The 13,296-nt window shown below is 41.8% G+C and overlaps 1 protein-coding gene and 1 long non-coding RNA gene across 9 annotated transcripts in view; both read right to left on the bottom strand.

Annotated features, from left to right (window-relative positions):
* ST18 (ST18 C2H2C-type zinc finger transcription factor) overlaps nucleotides 1-12,699 on the bottom strand; it is a 185,699-nt gene extending 173,000 nt beyond the window's left edge. For 2 of the 8 annotated variants that reach the window (XR_014513872.1, XM_083450971.1), the window contains exons 1-2: nucleotides 12,489-12,653; nucleotides 11,147-11,282 (exon numbers count right to left, since the gene is read on the bottom strand). Coding sequence is in view for 6 of the 8 variants with exons in the window: in XM_083450971.1 (XP_083307097.1) it covers nucleotides 11,147-11,282; nucleotides 12,489-12,542 (190 nt within the window). In the remaining 2 variants the exon portion in view is untranslated. Of the gene's footprint in view, nucleotides 1-11,146; nucleotides 11,283-11,539 lie in introns of all 8 variants that reach the window. The other 6 variants (XM_083450973.1, XM_083450972.1, XM_083450975.1 and 3 more) reach the window with 6 other exon arrangements.
* On the bottom strand, nucleotides 281-3,635 carry LOC310682603. The gene is made up of 2 exons (XR_014514044.1): nucleotides 3,038-3,635; nucleotides 281-2,432 (listed from the first exon to the last, which is right to left on the bottom strand). It is a non-coding gene; the product is annotated as an uncharacterized lncRNA (long non-coding RNA).
* Nucleotides 12,700-13,296: the final 597 nt, after the last annotated feature.

Genomic DNA, 13,296 nt, shown 5'->3' with positions numbered 1-13,296 from the left:
TGGCTATTTCTATTTGTTGCTGTCTGAAGTGGATAATATCATGGAGTTATTCAGCCACCACTTTACATTGACTAGTGCCTTTGATGTAAGTCTAACATATGGGCATCATCAGCAAGTGTGATCATGAAGGTGTGTCATGGCAGTGTTGCCAAGAATGTTGCCTGTATCTCTGTTTTCTCCTTGTTGCTAGAATGGCATAGGGTTGCCTCAGTGTTATGTTCTGCCTTCCTCTCCCACCCTCATTTATAGGGTGTGGCAAGAAAAGATTCCATAACAGATAAGAGAAAAATGAGTTTATACCATTGTACTGTACTCATACATACCAAACCCCATCAGACTCAAAGGAAACACATAAAGTGGAGAGGAAGACTGCACTAATAAATACACCCATGCACCACATCCAATGTCTATCATGGCACAGCTATCTACAGAAGGATTCTGCAATAAATTCTTCTAATATAGTCCAGTCCATCTGTCATAAACATTAGGTCCAAAGGCCACAGGTGCAGATAGAACTACAAAATTATGCCCATACAGTTTAGGAAAAGGGTAAAAAAATCAACACAAAAGCATTGATTCCACCCCAACCTCTTTCCCCTGTAATTAAACGTTTATTTGTTCATGATAGCCACTACAGTTTTCTTTTCCTGTTTAAGTAATATAATACATGCTTCATTTCCTCCCACCATACAGAGATGATTTAGTTATTTGAGAGGGGTAGGACACAGCAATTTAACAAAATGAGCAGAGCTTCAATAGGACATCTTGTTTTCATATCTGGAGATGGGATTGACATGACACAACTACAAATATGTATGCACAAATTCTCTTTATGGTACTATTGGAAGGAAGGAACACTGAAATGAGCTGCAGACAAAGGAATGGGAATTTGCCAGTTATAATTTTTAAAAAATTACATACTTGTACAGGAAGTTCTATAAAAAGTGTACGCGTTCTTTTGTTGTGTTAACCCAGTTCATGCAGATTACTGAAACTATAACTGTTCATAGTACATTTTCAAGCTTAAGATATACAACACTGGTTTCTGACACTGCAGTCTTACACAGCTATATCCTATTTCTAGGCAATGATTCAACAAAGTGCATTGCAGTGGCCAAGGCTGCACATTCAGAGTCCAGTAAAAGAAGATATAATCCTGCCAATAAGCTATCTGGCAAAGACCCAGTTGGTTAATTCAGCCTCTTGATCCTCCCCTGAACAGGTGTGCAGCATGACTCTAAGTTTTCTCAGTGGACAATACTTACAAAGCAACAGTGCTAGACCAGGTTGGGGAATCACAGACACATGTCAAGATCCTGACTCAAGCAACAGCCAATGTTCAGAGATGGAGGAAGATAAGTAGCGACATCTGAGGCTACTACATTGTTGGATGAACAAAACCAGGTACCCAGTTCTGAAATTGAGGCCGATGGCCATGGACCTATGGACTCCAAACCAGGACTCTCACAAACTTCTCCCCTCGAGCCTGGTTCACCTGGGGAGCCAAGTGTTTCCTGCTCCAAAATGCTTGCCCAGTGGTGTAAGGAGCACACTAGATAAGCCACAGGGGAAAGAAGTGCTCCCCCTCAGGCCAGAAGGCTGTCCCTTTAAGAAGTCACACTCCTCAGTGATGTGACAGGGCAGCTTATGGTAAGTAATATGGACATGAGGCTTCAGTTTACCTGCAGCTTTTTCTGAAACCAAGTTGATCACCTGGAACTATATAAGGTCGCAAGACCCTGTTGCCTTGCTGTGTGTTCCTGCTGAGGACAGGACAGCACAGTGCTTGCATATGTGCCCAAATCTCCATTTTGAAAAGTGTGTGCATATGGTAGCTTGCTTCCAATGCACATGCAGCACCTAACTGGATCATGCTGGTGATGCTAATTAATTCCTCCCTTGAAATAGCATTAATTTCAGTGACCCCTTACCTAGCCATATGAAAATGCTGTAATGACACACACAGGACGTGTCTGCATTTTTCAGAGATCTAGTTTATCAATTCTTATAAGCATCTATATAATAATCTTCACTATTTAAACATATGACACAGCTGAATTTGAGTGGGTAGGAGTTCTTCATCACACTGAAAATTGCCCTTCAGACAATGCCAACTTTGGATGAAAACAACATTTTGGGGGAGCATTGAGGACACCCTCTTCCTGAAAACAGGCAGCTTCCATTAAGCATGTCCCTCAAGATCTGACAGCTTTCCCAATACTGGCCCTACAAAAATGTTCCAGAACTTTTAGGGGAATGCCAAAGAGTGAAGATGTTGTACACAATACAAACACAAACTATTTCTTGTTTTAGTTCCACCCTCTTTTTAAAGAAACGAAGCCATTTCTGCTGGCAGAGATGAGTTCCTGGGCCTGGGCATGTTCCAAGAATGTGTGGTTAATTCTCTTCTGGAGCTTTATGGGGACCTGAAGCTGAAAGATAGTTTTGGTCAAGCCATTCAGTGAGCTTGGTGATTTGAACTCTGATCCAATTTTAACTATCCACTAGAGCACACTGGATCTTAAGCCTCTTGATCCTATGCTCTCTTCATAAATCCAAGTTAAATCAAGTATCAGAAATAATCCCAGTTTAAATGTTACAAATTTATAAGCCTGACAGCCTGGCAAGTAACCCGCAAGACTCCTGCAATCTAAACCGTTTGGGAATTAATGTTACAGAGAGCTCTTGGCCCCTGTTTCAGAAGTACAATTCCGATTTAAGCATACAAATCCACCAGCTCCCATAGCACATATGGTCCTTAGTCCAAAGGCCCATAGGTACTGCTTTGGAAATTAAGCCATTCTGCAGCTCTTGACTTGCAAAGGATCAATTTTGCCTGCCAATATGTAGTGCTCTTCACCACATACTGTGTCTTAGAAAACCTCTCTTGTTGCAATGCAAATGTGAGAGTTGATTTTCCAGGATAGAGTATGCAGGAGTGAGCCTCATAAATCAGACAGCTGGACCAACTCCTCTAACTGCAGCCTTGACTATCTTATGTACATTACAGTATGATTTTCAAATGGAAAATGAATACCTTTGGGTTGAAGACTTTGGCGCCAAGATTCAGCCTCTGAGTTTTTGAAATGCTTTCAAGCAGGTGCAGATACCACCTGCTCCAGCATAAATGAGAATAATTCAAATGACTAGTTAGGTTTTTATTATTAAAAAGTCATATAGGTTTTTGAAGGTAAGCCTACTGACTATTAAACTGAAAGACGTGTTACTGTAAAGCTGAAGTGAAAAATAGTGGGAAAACATTCACAGGGTAATGAGCATGATTTTCAGCTCCATGTTATACAGTATAAACTCCATAGACAATAGCATCTGCAGAGTCTCCCAAAATAAGGAATTCATTTAATTTTTATGTGTAGTCCAATGGTTCAATACAAGATGGTGGAGGAACATGTGCTATTGGTTCCCTGTGATACAGCACAGTATATAGCATTGGATAAGTGTGATGAGCAAACAGGCTAAGCAACTGTTTTGTACAATTTCTGAATGCCGCTTTGTGGGTAGGACTCTTGAACCTCAATACATCAAAGTGTTCCCAACTGAGAACCAGAGATAACTAGATTCTCCTTGACTTTATTAAGAATCTGTTTAATACTTTTCGAGTTTTCTCAGTGTGCACTCATTAAAGAAAAACTCATCAGTTTCAGAGAGTTGCCTCCCAGTTCAAAACACTGATACATGCATGGACCTTGTTGTATTGCCCACCCCACAATTTGTCACAGGAATTGTTATTCCTAGGACCATCCTTACCCAAGAATTGCTTGAAAACACACATGGGAACAAGAGTGAGTTTTAAGTATGAAACAGGACAACACCTGCAGAAAACATTTGCAGCAAACTGTGGAAGAACTGATTGGAATAGAGGGAAGATACCCTTGAAGACAACTTGCTCAGGTCATACCAATGAACTTGCTCAGTTCATACCAATCAATCAGAACTTCATGGAGAGTAAGGCTATAATATTAAAGGATTTTTGTGTACAGCTTTTACAAAGCAGTGTGGTCAACCTGAACATTGACCACATACCTGCAGAACCTCACTTCCCACTGTAAGCTGGAGAATAACTTCTTGGCAAAATGGCACTCAAGACATAATCAGGGCTGGCTCAGTCATTAGACAGAGTGAGTACTGCAAACAAGTGTTGGAGAACAGATCTCTGTATGTCATGCACCCTCTCTACATCTCCTAAACTAGCCTTCAGGTGCAGTGGAGGATGATGTTCTGTTGCTCGCGTTGAAGAGTCAGCTGCCAGTTTAAGCAGCTTTTGTACATGGAATGGTGGTGGGGTGGAGGATGTGTTGACTTGTCCTTCAGTTCAGTGAAAAGAAGAAGAAAGCCTTCAGTCATCAGCTCTGCATTGTGGGTGAGACAAGTTCATAGGACAATGAACTTCAACCAAGTTCAACCAGGACAATGGCAGCATCTCCACTTATGACATTTCTGGGCCTGGAAATGGGTGTAAATGGTGACAGGTATTTGAAATTGTATCTTAAAGGCCTATTCATAGTGGAATATCTGTCAAAAAAGTGGCTGTTCCCCAGCTCACTTTTAAGGGGCACCAAAAGCCTAGGGAATGTGGATACAATCACTGGACTTCAGTGATAAACTTCAGAATAAAGTCTAGGCTGACTGCGTCCCAGGTCCTCAACCTTCTGGTGTTGTGCCAACAGAACAGTGAGAATGACGGGTCTCTAAAATATAGTATTTGGCTGAAGTCCGTCTATTATTTTTATCTGCAAATGTTAAGGCTTTTGATGCTCCATATGTTATAGAAGAGACCAGATGTTTATGTAATTTGGCTTGTAAACAAAATTCATTGAAGCAACACAAATAGTTGGCCTATTGCATTCTAGGGCAAGAGCAAAAGGCAGAAATGTAAAGAGGGAAGCCACTTGCTCCCACTTTTTTCTACTTCAGGATCTGTGAATCATTAATCAAGAGGCAAACCTGTGACAGGTGAAGAGAGACAACAGCTCAGGGTGGGCGATTGCCCATCCTGCAATAGGAAACAAAAGTTCAATATTCTTCTACCCAAATGCACTGGAACAATGTGCAACATGTTAGAGTAATCTGATAATCTTCAGCAAGTAATAGTCAAAATACATGCTGCCCTCAAAGACAGTTGCCCCAGATACCATTTTTCAGAAGCTATCGCCCAGCGAAATGTAGCCACAGATCCATAGCTTGCACCTTACAATATCTAAGCTCTTGCAGATTCTTGGACCTAACCTCCTCAGCTACACAGCTGCAAATAAAATGTTTTAGGTGTATTTTAAGTGCAATATACAATGTGACACTAGATGGCAATGGTGAGCCTTATGGAAAATTCAATGTATTTTTTTAAAAAAGCTTTTTAAAAAAGCATTTTCAGAACATTTTTTTATATGTGTGTAGATTCCACCCTACAGTCAGTCCCTACTGAGTGATGACACAAGGGAAGGGACTACAGCTTTGTGGTAAGAACACAAGTTTTGCATGCAGATGGCCTCAGGCATCTCTGAGTAAGGCTGGAAGACAGTGGCGTAGCGTGGGGGGTGCAGGGGGGGCCGGCCGCACAGGGCGCAACATCTGGGGGGGCGCGCTCGCAGCTCTCTGCCCCTACCTGGCTCACTCACTCTCTCTCACTGCAGTGCTGGCTGTGCAAATCCGATCCGAGCCGCCGGGTCGCCGCCCACTGTGGGGGGGGGGGTGCCAGGCATGCGGTGCGGTGCGGAGAGAGAGCGAGGGACTATCTGGGGGAGGGACAGTGCAGCGGGGGGCGGAAATTACTTGCCTTGCCACGGGTTAGGGGGCGCAAATTACTTGCCTTGCCCCGGGTGCTGACAACCCACGCAACGCCACTGCTGGAAGAGACTCCTCCCTGAAACCCTGAATAATTGTTTCCAGTCACTATAAATAATTACTACACCAGGAAGCCCAGATAGCTTTATATAGTTACATTTACCAGTTTTCCACAACGAGGTACCTTCCAAATGTTTTGCATGCCAGTTCCCTTCAGCTCTAACCAAAATCTCCAATGGTCAGGCATGATGGAAGTTGTAGTCCAAAACATCTGAGGGCAGCAGTTTGGGGGAAAGCTGATTTAAGAACTATAGCTCCATGTCAGGATGGTTGCAGCACTAGTCTCATGAATTATGTGACTTTCATAGCTTTTTAAAACTTTTGAACTGACAGCATCTCTTGAGGACACCTTTCACATTCCACAGGAGGCTGTTTGATATCCTGCTTCTACCTTTGACTTATGATAATGGACAGGAAAAAGCAGAAGTGTCCATGACAAATTATTTAATCACATATAATTAATGTCCAAAATTGTTTATGATTCTCTGAAAGGCACTGGTCAGCAAGGGGGCAGCCCAAGTCTCACAGGCCAAGACTGGTGTGTAGTGGGAAGAAATGGGAACCTGCATATATTAGGGAAAGATTGGTTCAGGCTTGCCACTATTACATAGCATCAGGATCTGAATTCAGTTTTTTTAAATGAAAAAATGGGTAATATAATGAGATCAGAACCTCGAATTAGAACTTGCAACCAAGAACAGAACAAAGGTTGAATCATAAGATGTTAAGAACAAAGTTTAAGCATTATACATGGTTGAGGGTTTTGGATTAAGGGGATAAGGCATGGTGGAAGAACTGTAGGAAGTTACCCTGATATATATCCATGAAGCCATATAAAACTATTGATTCAAGCAGCAGATTCCAAAATCAGACTATTCTGTTGCTTCCAGCCTCCATCTCACTGGAGGGAAGCCATTTTGGTATTATTAATCTAAAAATATTTAAGACCAGCATTGAGTCTAGGTCACATCTTTCAAGGAGGAATTAAACATATTTAACTCTGCCACGTAAGGCATATTTAATTACTCATTAAATTGTTTTTATATATTTTACAACTGCTTTTATACCGCCATGTGAGGACACTTGTCCTGAAAGGCAGGATATAAATCTATTAATAAAACTCATACGCCATTATAATGCCCTGCTCCTTTCCCTCTCCTCCCACCCCATAAATCAGTGCATGCACACACAACCCTCCTCTCTGCATGATCCAGCTCCTTCCACTCTACCAGCATATTAGACCATTCTCCCTCTCCACCAACATGCCCAGGGCTTTGCTACTCACATTCTAAGGTGCTTCTCTAGGCCAATATGGGAAGCAATGGAAGCTGTGTCCTGCCAGGCCACCGCATAGTAATATGACCTAGCACAGTTTTCAGTCCACACACACACACACACACACACACACATTCAGAACTGCTTCCAGATGGATGGGTAGAGAGGGAGACCTTGCCGAGCAGATCATTGTTCAGGTACGCATCTCACCTCTGCCTTCTGCCCAAACAGCCCCAATGGGCAGCAGCCACTACTGTAGATGCTACAGGGCAATCTAGGAAATAGCTGGGGGTGGGAAACTTTGATGTACTGGACCACACAACCTAGTGGAGCACGGCCTCTCCACCTCCCTTCCATTCCTAAGTCATGATGGACATTCATTGTGAGAAAGTTTCTTTAAAAATGCTACCAAATGGATACGAAGAACAATATAATAAAATGGTAAAATGATATCTTATGCTTTGAAAGATATTTCCTTTAAGAAGCAATAAAGTGAATTTCCACAAAAACATTTTGTGTATATTGCTTTACATAGTACAATTCTCTCTCTCTCTCTCTCTCTCTCTCTCACACACACACACACACACACACTTCTGGCTTTCTTTTGTTTGGTGCTGCCCCTTTTGAAACATATGATATAGTTATTGGAATTTTAATTCCAAGTCTGTCCTACAAAGCATGCATTGCTTTATTCGTACTAATCTGTTCTAACATGAGTATGGTATTCTAAGGTTTTACCATTAATACTGGCATAAAGAAACATTCAGTTTTAGTAAGACTGGTTAAAGTATTCAGCGTAGGTAGAAGCTCAATTCCAGCACTCTGCACTGACCTCTAGTGGATTATTTGTTGTAAGTGACTGAATGCAAACTATTAACTTTACTGTCTTAACATATAGTAGAGTTATTCCTTCGTTGCATAATATCAATAAGCTCCAACAAATTAATGCAACTTTTAATTAATGGGAAAACTCTAAGACAGAAAAAATACTTGCATGTGTTTGAAATACAACAAGTCCCCACAGAGGTGTTTCATATATATATATATATATATATATATATATGCTTTCGTAGATTTTCACGGGTACAGGAATGCAGGTTTTGGTGTCCTCGGGTGTCTTCCCGTGTAAAAGTTGGGGTGTCTAGGCGACGTTTCGACGAGGTCTCACTCGTCATCTTCAGGCTGGTGCTTTCGGCTTCTTGTTACTGGAACAGAGCAGGATCTCAGTGTTTGAGTTCCTATAAATACTGTTGAGGAGGTGTGGTGTATAGCCTCCAATGTTCTGGGCAGAGAGGAGGTTCCCAGGCTAGTGTGCCTTTTCTTCTTTTGTTCCTTAATTACTTGAGGGATATCTTGAGTGATTTCTTGAGTGATTTCCTGAATCCCACTTAGGTGGGTCATTAGGTGTGGATTAGTTGCTAAAGCCTTCGTGTCTTGAACTCTTGAACTTTGTGAAGAGTTTTTCTGAGAAGATGGCTGTACTGCACTTGGTTGTGCTCTGGCTTGGCTTCGTGTATAGGGGCGAGCTGTGGTTTTGTGGCCTGTGCCAGCCAGATCTGTGTAGGGATTGCAGGGGGGTGCAGCATCCGGAGGTGCCACCCTGGTTTGGCTACTGGATGGTGTCTGTAATTTATCTGTGGAGAGGGTCTGGGTTTGGGTCTGGTGTGGTTGATTGGTGATGGCGTTCTGTGTGCCTCTGGATCTGGTGTCAGATTTTGTGGGGAGGGCTAATTTCCAGATGTCTGGCAAGCGGGATGTGTCGACACAGAAGAAAACAATGGCATAGCCCTCCTTCCTTATATCAAGGGCACTACAGATAAAATTAGCAAAATCCTCCATAAACACAATATCAAAACAGCCTTTTGCACCAACCAAAAAATAGCCAATATCCTCAGAAACCCCAAGGATAAAATTCAGTTGGAAAACCAAGGGGTCTATGAAATACCCTGCAAAGTCTGCCCAGCCACGTACATTGGACAAACAAACAGACGAATAAATGCACGGATCGCAGAACACAAGAATGCCGTCAAAAAAGAAGAAAAAACTTCCTCTCTTTTCCAACACATGAAAGAAACAGGACACGAAATTAATTTTGCAGATTCCAAATTGCTCTTTAACATGGAACATCACCACAAGAGAATAATCATGGAAGCCATCGAGATAGAGAAACACCCTCACAACATGAACAAGCGTGACGACACATCCCGCTTGCCAGACATCTGGAAATTAGCCCTCCCCACAAAATCTGACACCAGATCCAGAGGCACACAGAACGCCATCACCAATCAACCACACCAGACCCAAACCCAGACCCTCTCCACAGATAAATTACAGACACCATCCAGTAGCCAAACCAGGGTGGCACCTCCGGATGCTGCACCCCCCTGCAATCCCTACACAGATCTGGCTGGCACAGGCCACAAAACCACAGCTCGCCCCTATACACGAAGCCAAGCCAGAGCACAACCAAGTGCAGTACAGCCATCTTCTCAGAAAAACTCTTCACAAAGTTCAAGAGTTCAAGACACGAAGGCTTTAGCAACTAATCCACACCTAATGACCCACCTAAGTGGGATTCAGGAAATCACTCAAGAAATCACTCAAGATATCCCTCAAGTAATTAAGGAACAAAAGAAGAAAAGGCACACTAGCCTGGGAACCTCCTCTCTGCCCAGAACATTGGAGGCTATACACCACACCTCCTCAACAGTATTTATAGGAACTCAAACACTGAGATCCTGCTCTGTTCCAGTAACAAGAAGCCGAAAGCACCAGCCTGAAGATGACGAGTGAGACCTCGTCGAAACGTCGCCTAGACACCCCAACTTTTACACGGGAAGACACCCGAGGACACCAAAACCTGCATATATATATATATATATATATATATATAATTATTTATCACAATATGGCACTAGACCTACAGTTACTGTATAATATATAGCCTACTATTTTTCATTGCTAAGTACCCACTTAATGTAACAACAACAATAAACACATTCTCTAGCAGAAAGCAAACATAATGGATTGGATCCAGAATATGCTATCCCCAGTTCCACTTGGGACATTCTCACCAATAAAAAGTCATTTCCACTAGTGGGCAAACCCCCATGCCAGATACCACATTGTTTCAGGGGGTTCCCAATCCCCAGATCAGACATTGAAGGACATAGGGTGCTGTAGGGAGATAGAAGGAAACTGATGCAAGTTATCTTGCACCTCCCTATTCTAAGAGTTCTGAAAGTTATGTCTCCCCCATTCCTCTACTGAGTCAGAAGCCTTCCACGGACAGAAGGAGCTCTTCTATTCTCAGGAGGCAAAGTCAGGATCCAATATTAATCAGTACTGGTTTTGCAACAACAAATATGGTTCTATTGCTTATCATAAGAAGCACGTCTCCTAAGTAAAAACCAGCATAACTATTTCTATATTTCCTCCTGAACTGAACATAGTAAATGGCCATAATCAATCGCATGATTTCTGGAGCAATTACACTGTATACAAAGTCTCCTCCTGAGAAGTCTTGTGGCTTAGCAATTTTTATGAGCTAAAGTAGTTGTGTTTTTTTAAAAAAAACTTTCTTGAATTCATTTCTGTTCCATGATGCATTTCCTCCTATCTTCCTAAAGAGCCACATCACTGATTGCCATGGGGGTTGGGTAGTTTTAGAAGTATCCGCTTTACATAACACAAACAATGCAACTAAGCATGATTCTAAGCTCTATAGGTTGCAATTCTATAAACACTTACCTAGGAGTAAGTCCCACAGAACTTAGTGGGGCTTACTTCTGCATAGACATGAATAGGACTGCAATATGAATGACCAGTTTCCTTTTTAAGTCAAATTAGTGTTTCTGGAAATGTGAACAGAATTATGGGAACCTGTGGATAGATCACTAGGAGTCTGACCATGGTTTAGGGGGGGGGGAGAATAAGGAATGATAAGCTCATGATAAGAAAGAATGACAGAGATCTTCCACATAATTTAGGGATATATAATTTTACACCAGCTTACCTTTACCTGGCGATTCGGTACAGTTGCCCAAAAGGTCCCCGGCTCTGTCATTTTCTAATTTGCACACAGTTTTGCCTTCCGTTCCAGGGATTTTGAGATTCACGCAGACAGATGGATCCCATTTCCTTACTATTTTCTAAATTAAAGACATAAGTATTTTCACTTTAGCCCTCATGTTTTGCACTGACAAAATAAAATTAAATCCAAAGCAGGCCCCTACTGGCACATTAGAGGTTTTCACACCAGATGCTGAGCAAACACATCAGAAGACACTGTAATGTACAGTAGAGTGGCTACATGAAGAGTCAAGTCACTCAGATCTTCTCACAAGATCTTCCGTCAGCAGTATGACAAAGTATTCCCTAGCTTACTACTCCAACATTTTCTCCTTACCTCCGGTTTTGCAGCAAGGTCACATTCCATGAAAAACATCCTGCCTAGCTTGGTACAAAAGGGCCCCAAAGAATCAGAATGCAGAAGGCTCTGTAACTTGCTGACTAACTTTGCCCTGTGTTATTTACTAACTACACAAAGAAAATGCTGTCTATTCAAAACACATTTCAGAACTCTTTTCACAGAAAGTGAGTGAACAAACGGTCCCATGTCCCAAGCTGTGGTCACATCTCGCATGAGGCCGGCTGATTGTTGCAGAGCATGGAACCGAGTGATACCAATGCCAGTCACCACAAGGCACTTCTGTAAACAACTTTGTGTGAGTGAGTGAGTGTGTGTGTTTGTCCTCTTGTGAAGAAAGTAATAGTATGATTTCTTTGCATTATTATATGACAGTATAAATTTACAAACATGTTCTGTGCACATGACCATTACATCTTGCTTCTCTTTAAGAAAACAAGCACACACAAAAACTTCAATCTTTAAACAGAAGGCCCAGTGGGTCAAAGTTAGCGGGACATGAAATTATCAGAATATAGTGGTACCTCGGTTTTCGAATGTCTCAGAAGTAGAATGTTTTGGCTTTCGAACACTGGAAACCCAGAAATAACTGCTTCGGTTTTCAAATGCTTTTCGGAAGCCGAACATGCCACTCAGCTTTTGTATTGAGTTTTCCAGATGTAAATGCTTCTGGAAATGCATGCTTTGGTTTTCAAACGTTTCAGAAATCGAATGGTCTTCTGAAATGGATTATGTTCGAAAACCGAGGTACTACTTTACTGTATGAAGTTAGGGATATCCGAGTAAGACCAACCCACGTAACTCTATTGAGGAAATAAATTTCAGCTGTGCTATTTTTCTAGAAAAAAGATGATGGAACTGTTGTGGAGGGTGGGAGTGATTAAAAAAATCAATCCTCCTGTCAGACTGGGAATATCCCCTCACTCACACAGTTTAGGATATTCCACCATTCTTCTACAGAATTCCCCCCCCCCCAGCACATATATATGTCTTTCTTTCGGCTCACATGTATGTCAAACAAAGCTTTAATAATAAAGAAAACTGTAACACAATAACATACTGTCTGAGAGAAACTAAAACAACATCCTGAGGCAAGAATGGCAGTTGGTCTCCCTAACTGAACTTGACTGAACACCTGAAGGGAGGGGCCAATTTCAGAACACAACACGTAAGCCCCACCCAGCAGATGACAGACATTCTACTAAACAAATTAGGCCCCAGTGCCTTTCTTACAGGAACTCACCCTGAACACCTCTCATGTTCTCTTATAATGGCAATGATGCCCACCTGAGAGGTGCTGGAACTGAGTTCCTGGGAGTTCCAACTGAAAAAGCACTGGATTTCAGCAAAACAATTACTGCCGTATTTAGAATATCCATTTTTCAAAGTTTTATTATTATCAGTCAAATCTATATTTCTGCTTTTGTCTTCGCTTTCCTTGAAGGGTATTTTTTAGTTTCAATATAACAGAAAAACAAGAGTGACGATGAGACACCCGCTTCAGCATTATGCCGTAATTGTACATGTGTACATGGTGCTTCCTTTGAAGTTAAAGGATCCGCTTTCTTAATTAGATGTACAGGAAACACATGAAGACTAGAATATCCACCAGCTCTCTGGATTGGGACAACTATGTATGTTGGGTGGGGTGTGTGCATGATTATTTCTCAAGTGGTGCTATATTTGCATAAAGCTTTTTCCCTATAGCATTTAAAGTTACTATCTCACAATTTACC

This window comes from Podarcis tiliguerta, assembly GCF_965153285.1.
Source record: "Podarcis tiliguerta genome assembly, chromosome: 7".
NCBI lineage: Eukaryota > Metazoa > Chordata > Lepidosauria > Squamata > Lacertidae > Podarcis > Podarcis tiliguerta.
Note: the sequence above shows the minus strand (reverse complement) of the source record. Positions and strands in the feature narration are given on the sequence as shown.